General features: G+C 40.9%; 2 protein-coding genes across 3 annotated transcripts in view; one reads left to right on the top strand and one right to left on the bottom strand.

Annotated features, from left to right (window-relative positions):
* appb (amyloid beta (A4) precursor protein b) overlaps positions 1-5,171 on the bottom strand; it is a 28,410-nt gene extending 23,239 nt beyond the window's left edge. The window contains exons 1-2 of one of the 2 annotated variants that reach the window (XM_056232865.1): positions 4,944-5,171; positions 104-271 (exon numbers count right to left, since the gene is read on the bottom strand). In XM_056232865.1, the coding sequence (XP_056088840.1) occupies positions 104-271; positions 4,944-5,006 (231 nt within the window). In that variant the 5' untranslated portion in view covers positions 5,007-5,171. The remainder of the gene's footprint in view (positions 1-103; positions 272-4,943) is intronic. The other variant, XM_056232866.1, reaches the window with a different exon arrangement.
* Positions 5,172-6,659: 1,488 nt separating this feature from the next.
* On the top strand, positions 6,660-9,908 carry si:dkey-192g7.3 (uncharacterized). The gene is made up of 5 exons (XM_056232923.1): positions 6,660-6,705; positions 7,291-7,337; positions 7,617-7,931; positions 8,589-8,740; positions 9,251-9,908. Exons 1-5 carry the CDS (start codon positions 6,662-6,664, stop codon positions 9,293-9,295), a joined length of 603 nt encoding a protein of 200 aa, XP_056088898.1. The 5' UTR covers positions 6,660-6,661; the 3' UTR covers positions 9,296-9,908.
* Positions 9,909-19,399: the final 9,491 nt, after the last annotated feature.

Below are 19,399 nucleotides of genomic sequence, written 5' to 3'. Positions count from 1 at the left end.
TTTACAATGCGTGTAAGCTTGCTATTGACAACTAACACTGACACAGCAGCAGAACTCATTATATTTGCTCGTCTCGTTTTATATCTTTTTCCTCTCTCATTACCTCTTGGCAGTACTGAAGGATGCCCTCTTTGGTGCCGATGCAGCTCTTGGTGCCAGTTGGATCCGGCTCCCACTTGCCACTCTGGACGTTGATATGCATGTTGAGTTTTCCACAGAACATGGCCACCTGGGGCTCCGCCAACAAGCCCACTGAGTCATCTGATGGCACCTGCCAACAGCACAATCAGCAGGAACATGAGGAACCATTATCACATAAGCCTATGATCTTCAGATGTCTTCATGTCGGGGCTTTTCTCAGCAAATATTGATGTATACGATCAACTGTGATTGACCTGATTAAGTAAGCAGCCAATCATTTAATTAATTCGATAACAGAGACAGGATGACAATAAAAAGAGGAAAAAAAGCAAATGTGTAGGGAAGCACAAGAATTCAACAATTCAACAAATAGTTGATGTGATTATGAGCATCTGATAGATATAGATAACAGCAGGTTCGCCCATCTATTTAGAGCACTACACATTATAATGTCCAAGAAACATGCTTTGTGGGGTTCAGACAGGGACATACAGACACAAGGAAATTACTTTGAATCTACATACAAACACGTTAGACGAACAATATTGCAGCAAATGTTGCCCTAACTAGCCAAACGGAAAGTCGACTGGATAAACGCTTTTATATTGAACAATGTTGGGTTTTGAGTTCTCAGAATGCACTGTGTATGGAGTGAATAAATTATGTAGCGACTGTTATCAGGTTATTGCTGTACTGTTTGCTGGCTTTATTTATGCTGTTGTTGCTGTTTTTGTGGTCCTTGCTAGCAGTGTTCAAATTATACCAAAGCTTTTAGCGCGTAAGCAAGTGTTAGAAATGGTATTCAATAAAATATTGAATACTATATAAATATGTATATACTGTATACACTACCATTCAAAAGTTTGGGTCTGTTATGTATCCTTGTTGAATAAAAGCTTCCATTTCTTAACTTAATCCTACCCAAACTTTTAAAAAGGTATCATTAATCTTAATTTTCAACATAGAAATATATAACTATGATAACTATGGAGGATTTGTTTTCCTCCATACTAAACCAAAGTGAATAATCAAAATAATTTCACTCTTTTTGCTCAACTAAATTGTAAAGCTACAAGCAACTCAACTGAAACCATGAGAGTGAAAACTCTCTACATCTGACAAATACTTGTAACAAACATTAATCTTTTAGAGCCACAATGCCAGTTATGTAACATACAATATCAAACATTACTGCCTTATTCGGTTCAGGGTTAAAAGCCTTGAATACAATCTAATCTCTTGAAGTGGGTGGGAAGATTGAAAAGAAAAAAAAAGATAGAAAGGGAGAGATAAAGTATGAGTTTGGTCCTGAAAATGACACGAAGGAAAACATATTTGCAGAAGACACTCAATTCATAGTCAGTGAGAGAGAGAATAATGGCTGTCCTCTTTTGTGTGTCTTTGGCCTGGCCTCGACCCAGTGAGTCACAAAGGTTCCTTACAACCAGACCCACCCTGTCTGTTCAACTGAGCGTGAGGGATTATGGGACTGTTGTGTTTTCCCTCTTTTGTCCTGGGTAACAAACAGTGGAAGTGCTGCTGTAGCCAGCTGTCTGAAAGATGCATCTGTCTCATTAAGAAAACGGCTTAATAAGAGATAGATAGATAGATAGATAGATAGATAGATAGATAGATAGATAGATAGATAGATAGATAGATAGATAGATAGATAGATAGATAGTGGGTGTAATAATATATTGTGTCACAAGTCACGGTTTTAATGTCTATTATTAAACTATATAATATTTAATATAATGTATAATAATTCAATGCAATGGGGGAATATTTGTGGGTCCTAATAATGCCAACTGTCTTATGTTACCAGTAAAAAGTGGCCTACATTATTTGAAATGTATCTAGTCAGTGACAAAGTGCAAATATTCGTCTAAAATAATTCTGTATTTTCAGCCTCAGAATGATGAATATTTTTTATTCTGGTGTCACCATTGTCCTGTGCATTGAATTACCAGCACCAAGTCCAAGCCTATTCATTTACACCCACAATTTAATATCAAATTTAGCATTTTAATCAACAGTACATTTTCTTATGTCTTAGAGTATCGCAATAATATCGTATTGTGATATGTATCGATTTGTGACATGAGGGTATCGTCGTTACACCCCAAACAGATAGATAGATATATAGATAGATAGGATGATAGATAGACTCTGTCCGTAATGTATTTTTTCTTTCAAACCTTTTAACAAATGGCTTGGTGGTTATAGTGCAATAAAACATATCTATGCTGTAGGCAATTTAAAAACAGAATACTGTAATTATGCTGGCCACACTTCAGTAACTCTTTAGGAAAACCATGTGTTAGACACGAAATGGTCTTAACTACTGCAATAAGCTGCAAAATTTCAGCTATAAATTGTTTTACACGAGATCATTACCATATGATATAAGAAATGCTTTAACATTGACACAGCCACTGAGCCACTAGTGAAAGCTAATCATCTGCGGATATCAGTGTACCAAAATAGTGTCTCAGCCAGGTTGTCATAGCAGTTCAGGATCCACATTAGTGCAAAATGAAAATGTGCAGCTTTCAACAGCCATTCAGCTCTGGCTTAATCTTAAAGGCTGTCAAACATCAACAAGGTAGTTTTTGTAAAACCGACCATGTTTACATGTTCCACTGATATTTCCCAGTCAAACAAAGGAAGCCCTTTTCAGATGGAGACTAACCGAAAACAGATTTACCAATTATACGCAAAATAAGCAAGGGACCTTTCAGGCAAAACATGGTGATCAGTAAAGAGGTGACAACACAAACTCTCAGAGCTTGTTTTGGCACACTACCAACAAATGACACCTTTTAATGGAAAAAGCTTTAGGCCAGGGTCTTATTTCATGTAAGTCATTATATAATTTGCACTCTGACTGGTACAAGGGTCCATTTTTAAAAGGAATTTGTAACTTTTTAGTTCACAACTCAAACTGTCATTTGACACACATACAACACACACATCCACACTTATTCATTTAGTTTTGAAAACCCAATAAAATTAGTAACTGAAATTAATTTAGTCAATGTTTAGGAATACAGCAGCAGCAGATGACCTCTGAGCCAACACACATGAAATAAGACCCACAAACATGGTTTTAAACAGTTGTTGTGAAATATTGTGATTGTGAATCAATAATAATGTGGAAGACAATGACAGAACCTGTTTTTTGCTGATCTAATACTGAACAGAAAGAGCTTTAGTATTGTCCCAGTTAACAATTTTTGGTTCCCAGAATGTTCTGGAAACATTAGTTTATGGTTATTAAAACAAAGCGTTACCTAAAAGAAGCGTTCCTAGAATGTTAGGAAACAAAATAACCAAATGAGAACCATATTCTAACAATAGGTAACATTTTTTTGGGGAGCTTCTATTTGGTACCCTGCGAAAATACATTGCTGATTTGTAACTAAAATGTTATGATTAATTTTTAAATAATGTTGAAATATTTGTAATCTGGGAGTCACCCCGCCAAAGGCTCCATGCTATTTGCACCCTGATATTGGTACCATTATAGGCTACCATATTTTAAAAGAACACTAACAACACCACATCTACATGTAGACCAGAATTACAGAAAACTATGTGGAATAAAATATCTCTGTGTAAACTGACAACCAGGTGTCATAAGCTCCACATTCAAGTATTAAAATAATCTTGCATGCAAAGAACACGTAGTGCAGATGCGTGTGTGTTTGTGGGAGTGAGAAAGTTTATCTATCCATATAGCAGATTTTGCCTTAACGAGATAAAAAAAAAGAAAAAAGAAAAAAAAAAAGAAAAAAAAGAAACGCCGCAGTTCACGGACGCCATCTTGCTTCTGTCAACTAACATCTTTTTGTAGGCCTAATATTCCTCACAAAATCTCTCCACCATGAACAAGTGCTACATCATCTACGCATTTTAACAATCAAGCCTAGGCCTATAACAAAGCAAATTCCTTCATAAAGACTTGTATGAATAATAGATGCGCAAAAGGCGCCGCAGAGGAATGAGCGCGTTGTCCTCTGATAATCGAATGGCTCAGCAGGGCCGTCGGATTGCTGTCACAGCATATTCCCCCAAAATGGAGCTCTGCAATCTTGCAAACCAGCCACAGGTTTTATGTCTTTTCTTTTTTTTTCGTGTAAATAAAAGCTCTATAGGCTAACTGCAGGTGGTGAGAGAATGCGCTCTTTAACACATGTCCCCTTGACAAAGAGCTGTCAGTCACTGATGTTTACATGATTCCACCAGCCCCATCTGCATGACATGAGTTCATATTCCTCCGATCCACATTTATTTGCTCTAACATAAAACACATTACGGGCACAGCAGCATACAATCGCCATATCAGCGTTTTCCACAGTGCAATTCTTCATTATGTTTCAATGCCACGTTTCACCTTCGAATGTGATGCTAATATTTTATATGAAGGTGTGCAAATGACCCTCAGATATTAAAAACAATGCTAAGATGCTAGAATGATGCGCGTCTTTATGTATCACTTTCATGCGCTACAGTTCGCCCGCTGTGCCTAGTGACGATCCTGCCTGCACCAGGAGTGGATCCACCCAACACTTTTTAATTGATCTAAAACACCGATGGACAAGAAACCCAACTGGCAACTGCATGAGAAAGAAGTATGATCATGCTGGAATACGCAACTGACAATCACGTAGCGCTCAAATGTCTATCTGCATCCGTCATGCTCTAGCTTTGCGTTTTTCCTCCCCTTTGCTCCCAGGCCGTCATTTAAACTATGGAGGAGAATCAAGCTCCGTCTCCATTACACACAATCATATTCTTACCTCGATGGCGAGCGACAAAGTCGTCAGTATTGACAGCAGGAATACCGTACGGTCCATATCCATGGCCGTGTTCCCAAGCGCAGCACGTCCTGATGGATAAATGTCCTGAGCGGTTCAGGGTTTTTCTGTCGCGATTTTCAGCCCCGTGTTCCCCTATCGTCTATGCTGGGCTGTGCTTTGTGAGAATGCGCGACTGCACACAGCTGCTCCAGTGAAAGTCAGCTGACCACACGTCTGGAGAGAGGAGAGTGTGGAAGAGAAGGGAGGCAGATATAGATTGAAGGTGGTGGTCAGTGACTGAGGAAACCGCAGAATTTGACCGATACATCAAAACACAGGGATGATGAACAAACAGCAAAGCAGACACAATCGCAAAGCATGTTTGAGAGTTGAATCTCTTGCATCATTTTGGTGTAACGTTCCGGTTTAGGTTTGAACGAAGTGATCTATTTAGGTTACTACCTAAACCGACACGTTGTACCAAATAAAATAGGCTACCAAACAAAAACTTTATTCAGTTTTTGTAGCCTAACCCATCCCAAAAGGAGGTCAAAGAAAAAGCTTGGAAGAACTCTTAAAAGTGTGTAAAAATGACCATGGAGCCAAAGCAACAACAATTATGACTGTTGAAAATTATGAACTGTTATTTCACAGTAGATATAATTTCTTATATTTACTTTTAAAACAATTATATTATATCATTGTTTTTAAATTAAATTTATGACGAAAAAAAAAATTTATAACCTGTTCCAGAGTGTAGATGACCATTGTAAATTCAAAAATAGCATATGTAAAAATGTATAGCCTATCTACACAATGTCTTCATGTATGAAGATTTGTTGTTTTATATGTTATATTGTATGTATTCACTTAATGCATTCTTCTCTCTGTTCTACATATTCAAACTGGCACATTACGTTTAGCAATGGCACACATGTGAAGATTTCAGAGCTTTCATTTTAAGTAGGCCAATTTTGATTCATTTTTTAAATACCCCGGTAGCTAGCATTAAAACAACACATGTTCAGATGCTAAAGCAGAAAGAATGAGTTGTTATAGAATAGGGCGGCTACTTGAAATGTTTTAATGAAATGATACACCTTTTGCTGAAGTGATTATTATGAATCAATATTACAAAAATAAATAGCATGTGTTATTTTATAGGCCTAGAATTTTATTAAAAGCAATCTTCTGTTCACAGAAAATGTGTTGCCTCCTCAGTATTAAATTTGAACTTCATTCACTTTTGGACCATAAACAATACCCAAAGTATTACCCAAATTAATTACCCCCCTATAATTAATAGGGTCAATGAAATTTATTTCCTGGGCAATAACAGTAGGAAAGCCAAGAGAAAATGAATAAGGCACAGAAAGGGAATTTAAAGCCCTCTAGCGCCATCTTATGGAATTTAGAGAACAATGCATTGGACATCTTGTTTATCTTGTCCGGTCTGGGGTTTTCCCACCTAAAATCGCCGCCCACAAACAAGTCAAGTTGCACGTGCAGATCCAGGTGAAAATGAGCCTGATCACCTACCCACAAAATCCAGGTCAACTCGTTCAGGTAACTGCTTCTGTATAAACTCAGCCACACCAAAGTCCTTTTAGGCCACACCCAGCAGCGTTGCAATCTGTGTGTGGGATGACGTAGGAGGCGCGTCTTAACTGAAACAAACTCCAGAACTGATTCATGTATTTCTCACTCATCGCGATCGGATGCGTGCGTGTCTTCTGCAGAGGAAATATAGGCTAACCCAAAGGTCAGCACGATATTGTTTATTCTTTTTTTTTTTTCTTTACTGATCTTATTTTTTATACGTTTGATACATAATATGTTAGGCTATAATAAAAGGTTAAATTTAATATGTTTAATATAGCCTATGTAATATAAAACAGTTTTTGAATAATTTCATGCAGTTGAAAGTTTTAGTGGTCCACAACTTACGCGTTAGAGACTCAGATGATCGACCCTTAAGTGCGTTTCACGACTGCATTGTTTGGGGGAGCTTTGTTTTCACACAGGACATTCCAGAGTTGACTGGATTTTTGGGAAAAGCTGTTTGGCTCTTTTTTCTCATGTGACCTGTGGGAAATTGGCTGCCTGATAAATTTCACCAATGAATTGAGCTGCTAGGAGATCGTTTTCTTCTTTAATGGAAAAATACCGTGTCTCACCAGGACAAAGTGCAGATGTTTATAATCCTGTATTAGTACTCGCATACAACTATGCACATTTTAGCCTTGTTTGTAGTTTGTTTGAGAACTTGTGAATTTAAATAGATAACCTACCCTTTGATAACCTCAAATAAATAGCCTACTTCAAAACCTGCTTCTCTCTCCTCCAGGACAACCATGATGATCTTGGCATTGCTGACACTTCTGCTGATCACGAGTGAGTCTTTATTGAATCCTTCTGGACCCTTAAACGTAGCTCTAATCTATGAAAAAACATATTTTATTGATGATCTCTTGTCACATACAGATATGCATATATTATTGGCATTAAAAAAAGTTAAAATGTAAAATGATATGTATCAAAGAAATGTAAAACAGTTTCTGATGTTCCTTTAGAGAATCATATCTTCTTTTTTTTGGTGTTTATTCGGTGTTCCAAATTTTGAAAATGAAGTTGAGTATTTGTTATGATGAGAATCTGTTACTGTTCTTGTAGATGGTTCTGCAGTGGAAACTAGTGCGACTGGCATCGTTGGACAGACCGTAATTCTACCTTGTGGCTGTACTAATGTGTCTAAACTGGTATGGCAGAAAGGTGAAACAGTAGTGAATGGTTATCCACAAGAAAGGAAATCTATAGACCAGGCTCACATTGACAGGACTGAACTCTTCCTGGAAAAGGAGAAAACAAACTGCTCCCTTATGATCCTCAACATCACTTCAGCGGATGCAGGAGTTTACACCTGTCATGCCTTATTCAGTGTTTCTGACCGCATCTGGTCGAGGAAGGAATTAGAAGTTAATCTAACAGGTGAGTTATCTAAAACTGAATTTATTTATCCTATAGCAAATCAGTAGCAATAACTTGAAAGGAAACAAGCCTCTTCCTCTTTTAAAATTTCATTGTGCTTCTCTTTTCAAAATGCTAGTCTGCTTAGCTTTAGTCTATTATGTTTGGTTAGATGATGACGTGTGAGAGACTCACAGGTCGGAAAAAGCAGCTAAAAAGCAGAACATTCACGACAACCAAAGGAAGTTGAATTTGTTGCCACTGCAGCAGAACCGAAAGTCATAGCCCCCACAGAGTTGCCTATCACAATATTAAAAACATGGTCCTGACGTCATCAGCTGTGCAGCCAGCAGTAATAAAATAGCTTATCTGTTGAATGGTATCAGAATAAGGCTATAGGCTCAGAGCTGGTGTTACGAATGCTGAGATTCCGCTAGAACAGCAGTTCAAGTGTTATGTTAATATAATTTTAAGACTAAATATAATCATTTAAGACTAAATAAAATATTTAAGCCTTATTCGGACGTTTGCTGAGACCCCGGCCTCCTGGTTGAGAACCACTGCCTTAGAACCCTTTGCCTGTATGGATATTTTATATATAACAAGTTGGGCTTGTAATCTGTAATGTGTGATATTGATGACAATCATGTCTCATATATTACCATTGTCTTCAACCAGTGTCTGAAAAGGAAGACGGTGGACAGCTAACCTTCTCTGGAGACAAAACTGACAACACTGTCTCTATTAGTGTTCCCATTGTGGTCGTGCTAATATTTGCTGTTGCCGTGCTTCTTACCCTACTGATCAAAAGACGACATCGGACAAACACGGTAAGCAGTTTTTGTCTATATATTATGTTTTGTTGATTTTTTTTTGTGATTAGTCATTAAATGACATAAAACATCATAGCAAATATACACTTTCTAAATGATTTCATTTATTATATAAAAAAACGAATGGGTCGTTTAGAAGCAGATGCCTGTAAACACGCTCTACTATACAAATGTCTTTGACGTGTTACGATGCATCTGTTTATTCAGCATCTCGAAACCTGAGGGTCACGTTTTTGAGACACCATATTAAGTTGAAAACATTTTTGTTCCATTCCGTTTATCTTCCAAGAACGTGACCTTAAATGACAGCTTTTGAGGTTTGACTTGAGAAAGGGGCCGTATTCCTTGAATTGCGCTCATGGCAAAAGTAAATCTACACCAGTTGCTCACTGCTGGCACATATTTTCAGAGCGGCGCTTCAGGTCATGTGTTTGACATGTTTAGTCATGGTACCTGAAACATTTCCAAAAACCTGACTGTGAATTCTTTTTTTCTTTTTTGCTTTAGGACACTGATTTACCAGCACAGCAGCCTATGATCAAAAGTGTGTGATCTTGCTTGAAAGTATAATGGACTAACTTCTATGTTGTAATACAAGGTCCTCTACAACAGCACAGACAATATGAGGCCTTAGCCCTAAACACATGTATGTGGGCATTACAGAGTGGTGCGTTCTGCGTCCAGACAATCGTTGCAATGTGCAGTCTTCAGTTGTAGCACTGTTATACCACTGAATTGTGAATACACTGTGAATATACTTCCTGTAAACATTATAGTTTGTAAGATGACAAGATTCTCCTTGTAGGAACTGTTTATTCATTCTTTCAAGAACAGATGTAAGAGGTGGGGGACGTGCAGTATATATAGCATATTCCACCTATTTGAGTCATTGGTGGTCTCATGCTTAAAAAGGCTTTTCAAATCACTGTTTTTTATAGTTCATATGTGTATTGCAATGATTTATTAAGCACACACCATGTAAGCTTCTTTTCATTTACTCTTGAATGGGTTGTCTTTCTCAGCCTATGCTGATTTTCATTTATGTGGAAGAAATATTGCACTCCCTATGGGATATGTTTGCTTTTTTTTACTCTACTAAATTTCATTTACTTTTAAATGAATTCTGCTTCAAACCTGCCGAGGCAATAAACCTTTTACAAATACACTTTTCTGTATCTCTCTTCTGTTACTAAAGTTTTAGTACTTTTAGAATAATACCATACAGAATGAATTACAACTAAAGCTTGGCATGAATTTAGCAAATTTTGCTGACATGGGATTTTGGTCAAAAATTCCATCTAGAAGTTACTCTCGGCTGTTGCGTAACGTTGAGGTTGTAATCCTGTCTACATTTCTGAAACAAAAGAATGACATTTTGTTCCTTGTCTCAAAATTTTACATTTTTTTCCACTGGTTTGCTTTCCGTTTCTATATGACTGTGCAAGTAGGATGGACAAAATGTCTTGAATGAAGAAGTCAGAACGCACAAACTGTAATGAACAGATTAATCACTCATATATTAACTTTTGTGAGAACCTTTAATGCATAAGCATATCAAAACATTCTTCTGTCATAAAATATGACCATTCAAAGCAATTTTCTATTACTCGCATATTGGAAGCCTTACAACCTGCTGGTTACTGTTGTGTTTATGAGTAGGCTAAACCATCGTGTGAGTTAATAATTATAAAAATCTGCTCTAGTTCATTGACATCAATGGCTCTTCCTGGTTGTAATGAGGTCAAGAATTTAATCAGTTTTCTCTAGTGGACCGTATCTTCAGATTGTTTCTTCTGGAATGTTTTTGCCAAATCAAGATGATGTGTTTTCAGGTTATTCAAATGAGTCCAGTAAGGTCACAATCAGAAACCTAACCCATATATTAGAGTAAAGGCTGTTCTTGTCGTGCTGGGTGTGTTTGATCTGAAAGAACGTGCATATTTTGGATTAAAAGCTTGCTTCTAATAGAGGAAGTTGCTGCAGGCAGTTAAAGATGTGTGCCAAACATTAATAGCTCAGGTTAAGTTTCCAACCTCAAGATATCTGTCAATAAAAGATTATATTTTCCCACAGTGTTGACAGTGAAATTAAAGTTATAGTTCACCCTAATTCTAAACCATGATTTTCTTGCCTCGGTGGACTTCAAAAAGATGGCCAAATTATGGGTGAACTTTCCTTTTAATGTAGATTCACTGGTGACACACTGTTCAGGCATCTGATCTTTATGTTATTTTTAAGGATGATAAACTAAAATGAGGGCATGCCATATGGAAACATAAAACACATCTAAGATACAAACATCATAAAAAACAAACAAACAAGTAATTCTGTCTTTTGCCCTCTTTTAAGCCATAAAATACCATAGGTATTGACCTTTTAAATCATGTTGATAAAAAGAGAGTTAATATTTGACAATATAGTAAAGCTGAGTTGGCATACACTATGAATTATTAACATTAAATCTCTGCCTGGGAAAATGGAAGCAGTCATTTCTGGAAGTTTTTTTTTTTTTACTTTGTCAAGCAATATAAAAACCTGTAAAAAATTGCGTTTACTTTCTAGAACACAATGGATTGAAGAAAGTTTCGTAACACAAATGAAAAATAAAAGCAAACAACTTCTCGATTGATTCGAAGTTAAGTCAGTCCTTAAAAGAAAGAAAAACACTTTCTCACCTCTGTGATTGTTTTGCTTTGGAAAGTCCCATGCTGATGTCAGCGGAGTAGGACATTGTCATGTGATGATGTAATTGTACACGTGAAATCACGTTTTTTTAAATATTTTTTAAAAATATATAATACAACCATATGTTTTATATATGACCAAATCAGGTAACTACCTATTAAGTTTTCACATATAAATCTACTTTGTTTTGCTTCCTGTTTATTGACATGCTGTTGCCAGTTTTTGTCTTCAAGCTGCTTTGTCTTTTCATTCTTAGAGAGCTTAGAGAGCGTATCTTGTGCGCATGCGTGCATGCAGCCTGTCGCAAAGAATTTCTCCTTGGGGATTAATAAAGTATTACTATTACTACTACTACTACTACTACTACTACTACTACTTTACTAATAATTTAGTGAAAATACTTGGCAGTTTGACTGCAACCTCCAGGCCCAGAAATGCTCAAACACAGACATGATATTCCTCATGATGTGAGGTGAACAATGAGAAGTTTATAATGTATCTTCTTTCAAAAGATTGCATGATACTCATGTCTCCAGGAAGTTAATAAAGGAACCGGACAGGAAAGTTTGTGTTTGGTAATGCTTTGTGTGTGGGAAAGATTGAGATCCTTGAAGTTTCTGTAAAACAAGCTGTGTAACATTTTATAACAACTCGAAAACAAAGTGTATTGGCACCAAGGCATAATTGTTGTGCACGTTACTTAAATGAATGTTACAGTGTAAAGCCTTCCAAAAACAAGATTAGGCTATCTTGGTTAGCACACCCTGAAAAGTCCGATTTTCAGAAAACTGCATCATAGACGTAACCAAGCAACGGATAAGTTTTGATTTTATTCAAGTTTATTCAAGTGTGCTATTAGTAGAAGTACACTTTTTATGTACTTCTCAGAAATATAAATTCACACTTAAGTATACTTGACTTTTACTGACAGAAAAGTCTAAGTTTATTTGGCCTATACTTTTACTCAAACTTTGGATCGAGATATAGGCATACTTAAAAATATAATTAGCCTAAGTATTCTAAGTATATTCTACTTGGCTTGTAGTTATGTTTACTCTTTCATTATGCTAATATTTTCTTATAGTTTTACATACTGTCATATAAACTTGAGCATTTTGGGACCCAATACAATAGATTTGTTTGAAAATAATGTGAAATTTTGTGAAGTCCACTGGTAGTATACATAGGAATTTACTACAAAACTACTTAACTCTTTTCCCACCATTTACAGAATTTGCTGTTATTTATGACACAACTCTTCCCCACCATTAATGGAAAATTTCGGCAATCCATGTTTTCACTGTTATACGGTAGGGGGCGCTATGACCCATTTTAGAAAGAGTACAGAATCTCTGGACCAAAACACAGGTGAAGAAGAAGCAGATACAAGCAATAGAAGCATTGCTTATGCACATGTAAAATAACACAATCATCAGACATTAAACAGCATATAAATCAAAACTGCCAAACATTACTGAATGAAATGTCGAATCCTTGAAGAGGAAACAACTGTGAAGCTTTGGGGGTGTTGATGGACTCGATCTACTCCATCTTTGATTATCGTTCTGAATCAGATCCGGATGGAGTCTTTGATAAAGGGCTTTGACAAAAAACAAAACAAAACACAATCTCTGCCTAAACACTAAAAGGTGGGCCAATTTAGTCCCAAGTATTGAAACAGTACACTTCCAAGTATACGTCTAGTACATATTAGTATACTTATAAAGTATGCCTAAAATATACTTGAACTTTACTTAAGTATACTTAATAAAATGAACTTGAAGTAGGCCTATACTTATTTTTGGGAAGGTCAACAGAGATACTTCATACTGTACTCTACATATTACAGTATCTCTACAGATAATCTAAAACGTTGTTAGTATAGCATTCATTGTGTGAGATGTTCTTCCTCCTCTTTCTCAGTCCGCCTCTAAGGGTCTCTCTAAGACCTTGAAATCCTCAGCCTGAACCCACCACTCAAAGGAGAGCGGGAAATCAAGCCACCATTTGTTTGGATGAAAAAAAAAAAAAGATTGTGTGTATTTATATCGTAGTCAAAAATAAATGTACCAAAATGTAGCCTATTTGAAATAAATTTATTTTATGCTAAGTATACTACAAATACATTTACATATTTATGTACTTAAACTTTACTTTTGATATACTAAACTGATATACTTAAAGTCTGCTAAATTAAACATACTAATTTAGTACTAAATGTACTTTAGTTATACAGAAATAGTGCTGAGGTCCAACTAAATATAATTAAGTGTATTTGATTCTGCTAAAGTGGAACTATTGCAAGTATACTTTAGGTAAACTTTAAATATATTGCAGACTGATATTATACAGAGATACTATCCTTACTAATAGGGATATTAAAATACATTTTAGGTTTAATATTAAGAAATGTGCATTATGCAATAAAGAAGTACTCCACATAAGGTTTAATCATAATATTTATATCAGTAAGTTTCAAAGCTTACTGATATATATATATATATATATATATATATATATATATATATATATATATATATATATATATATATATATTCCGATTAAAGTGTTTTGACTCACTGTCACAATAAGAACATGCAAAATCATCACTTTCCTTCAAAGAAATAAGATCATGCTTGAAGTTATTTAAAAATTTAAAAATTAAAAAAGACGAAAAAATCAAGGTTCATCAAAGGTATTCTGTACTTTTTTAAATCGTATCTTCACAGCTATCCATCTGTAACCCATTGTGCCATCTCCCTTTTAAATTTAACTGCCTCATGCATCATTTTTGACAAGCTGCGGTTCAGTAAGATTTCTGAATATGAGTCACGTTCCCTCAACAGACACCTGTGAAATACAGGGCTGTTTATGCATTTGAACTCTAATCAAATCACTTTAACTCCAATGACGTCATCATTTTGATATTTATTTTTTCTCTGAAATAGTTTCTCTAGCAATTACCTTGTAATATAAAGGTATAATCAAATGAATGATTTTACTAACTATAGAACTGCATTAACATTAGAACATAGGCCTACATTAGAATAAAAATCATCACAAATTAATATCTCATTCTTGACTAAGTTCACAAAACAATTTTTATGTTGGTACCAATGCCAATCTCTTAAACAGTTACTGTTTTGGTCTATTTTGCCTAAATTATAATAGTAATTTACAATTTTAAAAATAATTATAACTTCAATGCTTCAACCGCTAGACAGCCATAAATTACATTGTGCAGCTTTAAAAGCTGAACATTAAAACACATGAAAAGCAGTGCTTCTCATGTTTGAAGTAAATTAAATTAACCTATTAGCAGAACTGTCGCATGGATGTTTAAACATGGCGTCCTGTGGCACAGCTGGCACTGGCTTGCCCTTGTGTCATACTCAACTCACCAGGGGCTGTATTGTGTCTGCTGAGGGGCACCGCTGCCAGCTGCCCATGCCATGTTTGCCACGCTACTCGAGTGCTTAACATACAACGCGAGAATCAAGAATGGCCCTGGCTCTGCAGTACTGTGCATTATCTGTTTTCAGTCTCAGAGACAATTGCTTTCTCATCCTGATGGGAACTATGCTGATGTAAACCAGTTGAGTCAGTGTGGAGTACGCAATGTTTTATCTGTCACCAATCACTTTCATCTGTCAGTTTGCTTTTAACAAATACTTGTGGTAATTGCAAAAGTTTTGCAAGATATGTAAGGTGTTGAAATCTTCTGCAAGATCAAGAGTGTAAACCTGATATTTCACTATTTTGGTTTCAAGCCATCTGACTGAATAAGTATAAGCATCTCTTTGAAAGACAAATAGGCCTACGCTACGGAAGCCTGACCTTGTCAAATATGTAAACTAATTCTACTAAAATGTGTTTTTTCATAATATACATTGCACATCATTTTTCAACGATTCTCAAAAGACTCGATGGATGAATCAGTCTCTCTAAATAGAGAGACACCTGCAACAGCAGATCATGTTTTCGCTTCGGAGCCAAGAGAACCTCTTCACTCCACAGCCACAAGACCTGAGTTTACAAGTGACTCACCTCTTCGAGACGAGCGAACTCTCCAGTGTTGGTGTGACGGGCACTGACGGCGGTACCCAGCGAGTCCTCACATTGCCTGCGATCTGTGCAGTGGTCTGCCAGACTTTGTGTTTTCTCCCTGGTCGCCTCAGCATTGCAGAGTTTTTCCTCTCCTAAAAGAGCTGCACGTGGCACATCTTTTTAAAGATGTCTCGCCCGTGTTCTTCTGGTTGCGGTCGATATCTGTCATCTTCTGATGGGCACGAGCGCTGCTTTGTGTGTCTGGGCTTTGAGCACGCTAAAGCAGCGCTCGTGGATGACTCATGTTCCTTCTGTGGGAACATGGCCATCGCAACACTTAGATTAAGACTCAATGATCTATCAGTGAGAGTCCCCGCGTCCACCACCCGTTCTGCTTCCTCCACGAGAGGTGGTAGTTCGGCTGGGGGACAGGGTGATCTGAGGGTGACGGTGTGGAGCAATCCGACGATGCGTCCTCGGACCACGCCCCCCTCCGCTGTGTTGCAACCCGCGAGTGCCGCAGTGATTCAGGCGGGCGCTTCTTCGGAAGCCCTGCGTGTTTCATTCGGCGCTCCAGAGGAGGACGCGATGTCGATCGCGGCATCACAAGGTGGGCTCGATTCTTTGGGAAGTGAGGATGCGGCTGCGTTGCCTCCTTCGGGAGTCCCAGCGTTGCCCGTGTCGGATCCCGAGATGACAGCCATGCTGTCCCGGGCAGCCGTGAGCATCGGGCTAGAGTGGAACCCTCCGCCCTGCCCCGAGCGCTCGCGGCTGGACGATTGGTTTTTGGGTGCGGCTGCCGCCTCACGGCCTCAGCCAACCCCAATTCCTTTCTTCCCGGAGCTGCATGAGGAGCTGTCGAGATCATGGAAGGCTCCTTTGACCTCCCGTGAACGCTCGTCAGCTTTCTCCGCCTTTCCTCCCCTCGATGGCGCAGCTGTCCATGGGTACACTGGGATTCCCCCGGTGGAGCGCTCTGTTGTGATGCAACTGTGTCCACAGAGCGCCTCCTGTCGTGGTAATCCTAAGCACCCGTCCAAGGCCTGTAGATTCTCGTCATCTATGGTGGCGAGGTCTCACAGAGCTGCAGGACAGGCGGCTGCTGCTTTGCATGCTATGAGCACCTTGCAGGTCTACCAGGCCCAGCTGCTCAGAGACATGCACGAGGGCAGGACTGACCCAGGGACGTTCGACGAACTGCGTGCCGCCACTGACCTCGCTCTCCGGGCGACGAAAGTGGCCTCACGCTCCCTGGGTCAGGTGATGGCCACTCATGTGGTCCAGGAGCGTCACCTTTGGCTGAACCTGGCCGATATGCGGGACGTTGAGCGGACTCGTCTGCTCGACGCCCCCATATCCCAGGCCGGCCTCTTCGGCGGAGCGGTTGAAGACTTCGCCCAGCAGTTTTCAACCGCACAGAAGCAGTCTGAGGCGATTAAACATATTCTGCCCCGACGGCCAGCTGCTGCCTCCACTCGCCGCCGAGGGCGCCCTCCTGCGGCTCCCGCCCCTCCCGCATGGCCCCAGCAGCAGCCTTCACCCGGGCCGCGTCGTGGAGGAAGGCGCAGGAAGGCGCCCCAGCCCCCTCAGGCCCCGCGCCCCACTAAACGCCAGGCCAAGCGGCGCTCCTGAGACGGGCTGCTCAGTGATGGTGTCGGTTTTTTCCCAGGAGGCGGTTGCAGGCCCCCTCCTTCCCCCGGTGGAGGGCCGGGGGAGAATCTTTTGTTCTCCACTCCCCACTGCTCACCCACGGGTGGGCAGCACCCTAATGTGGTTAAAGAAAGAACCGAAATGTCCATCACTGAGCACACAGAGCCGGATGACAGTGCGTGTCGCCCCCGTGCCTCGGCACTCTCGTCCTCCTCTGTCTCTGAGGGCGAGGATGACAGTGCGTGCCGTCCCCGGACCACACCACTCTCATCCCCCTCTATCGCCAGACCCCTGGCAGAGCAGACCCCCGTGGAACGCTGGTCCTTCCCTGGTCTCCTCTGTCAGGGCGCGGAGCTTGGCTGCGCACACGCTTAGGCCGCTATGCCACCCTTGCCTGTGCCGATCACTCCGCTTCGCTGCCCCTCCGGGAGGACGCCGCTTCAGGGGAGTCCGCTTTACTATGGTCGGTGGCAATGCCCCGATCATGAGAGCGGAGGTTGCTACCCTGCTGGCGAAGGGTGCAATCGAGGCTGTCCCTCCAGCCGAGATGAGGTCAGGGTTCTACAGCCCCTACTTCATTGTCCCCAAGAAAACCGGTGGGTTACGGCCAATCCTGGATTTGCGCGTCTTGAACCGCTCCCTTCACAGGCTGCCGTTCAAGATGCTCACGGCCAAACGCATTTTCGAATGCGTGCGGCCACAGGATTGGTTTGCAGCGATAGACCTGAAGGACGCCTACTTTCATGTCTCCATTTTACCTCGACACAGACCGTTTCTTCGGTTTGCTTTCGAGGGGCAGGCATACCAGTACGCGGTTCTCCCATTCGGGTTGGCTCTGTCTCCTCGCGTCTTTACGAAGGTCGTCGAGGCAGCCCTTGTTCCCCTACGCGAACACGGGGTTCGCATCCTGAATTATCTCGACGACTGGCTAATATTAGCTCACTCTCGAGATCAGGTTTGCGAACACAGAGACCTTGTGCTCCGGCACCTAGCCCGTCTGGGCCTTCGGGTCAACTGGGAGAAGAGCAAACTTTGCCCCGTGCAGAGGATCTCTTTTCTCGGTATGGAGATAGACTCGGTCGCCATGTCCGCGCAGCTTACGAGCGAGCACACTCACTGCTGACTTGTCTTCGACAGTTCGAGGGCAAGAGTGCGGTCCCACTGAAACTTTTTCAGAGGCTCCTGGGGCATATGGCATCCGCAGCCGCGGCAACGCCACTCGGATTGCTTCATATGAGACCGCTTCAGCTGTGGCTTCACGATCGGGTCCCGAGGTGGGCATGGCATCGCGGTACGCTCAGAGTTCCAATAACTCCGACCTGCCGTCAGACCTTCACCCCGTGGTGGAACCTCAGCTTTCTACGGGCCGGAGTTCCCCTAGAACGAGTTTCCAGGCATGTTGTTGTCTCCACAGATGCCTCTGCCACAGGCTGGGGCGCCATGTGCAATGGACATGCAGCCGCGGGCTCCTGGACAGGACCCCAGCGCCTCATGCATGTCAATTGCCTTGAGTTGCTGGCAGTACGCCTTGCCCTGCACCGCTTCCACGCGTTGCTCCTGGGTCAACACGTACTTGTCCGCTCGGACAATACCGCGACTGTAGCGTACATCAACCGTCAGGGTGGTCTACGCTCTCGCCGTATGTCGCAACTCGCACGCCACCTCCTCTTATGGAGTCAGAAGCACCTGAGGTCCCTTCGTGCTATTTACATTCCAGGAGTGCAGAACCTTGCAGCCGACGAGCTGTCACGGCTCCGGCCAACCTCTGGCGAATGGCGACTCCATCCCCAGTCGGTCCAGCTGACATGGGACCAGTTCGGGGACGCACAGATAGATCTGTTTGCCTCCCACGACTCATCCCATTGCGCCCTGTATTACTCCCTGACCGAGGGCACGCTCAGCACAGATGCACTGGCGCACAGCTGGCCGCAGGGCCTACGCAAGTATGCGTTTCCCCCAGTGAGCCTTCTCGCACGTACTCTGTGCAAGATCAAGGAGGACGAGGAGCAGGTCATTTTGGTCGCCCCATACTGGCCCACCAAGACCTGGTTCTCCGAACTGATACTCCTCGCGACAGCACCTCCTTGGCCAATTCCTCTGAGGAAGGACCTCCTTTCTCAGAGACGGCACACCCTATGGCACCCTCGTCCCGATCTTTGGAGACTCCACGTGTGGCTCCTGGACGGGACGAGGCAGGTTTGAGTACCCTGCCACCAGCGGTGGCGGCTACCATCACTTCCGCTAGAGCATCGTCCACGAGACATGTCTATGCGT

This window comes from Rhinichthys klamathensis, unplaced genomic scaffold (assembly GCF_029890125.1).
Source record: "Rhinichthys klamathensis goyatoka isolate OS25496 unplaced genomic scaffold, OSU_Roscu_1.1 h1tg000358l_1, whole genome shotgun sequence".
In the NCBI taxonomy this organism is placed as follows: Eukaryota; Metazoa; Chordata; class Actinopteri; order Cypriniformes; family Leuciscidae; genus Rhinichthys; species Rhinichthys klamathensis.
The sequence above is the reverse complement of the archived record's forward strand: the minus strand, read 5'-3'. Positions and strand labels throughout refer to the sequence as shown.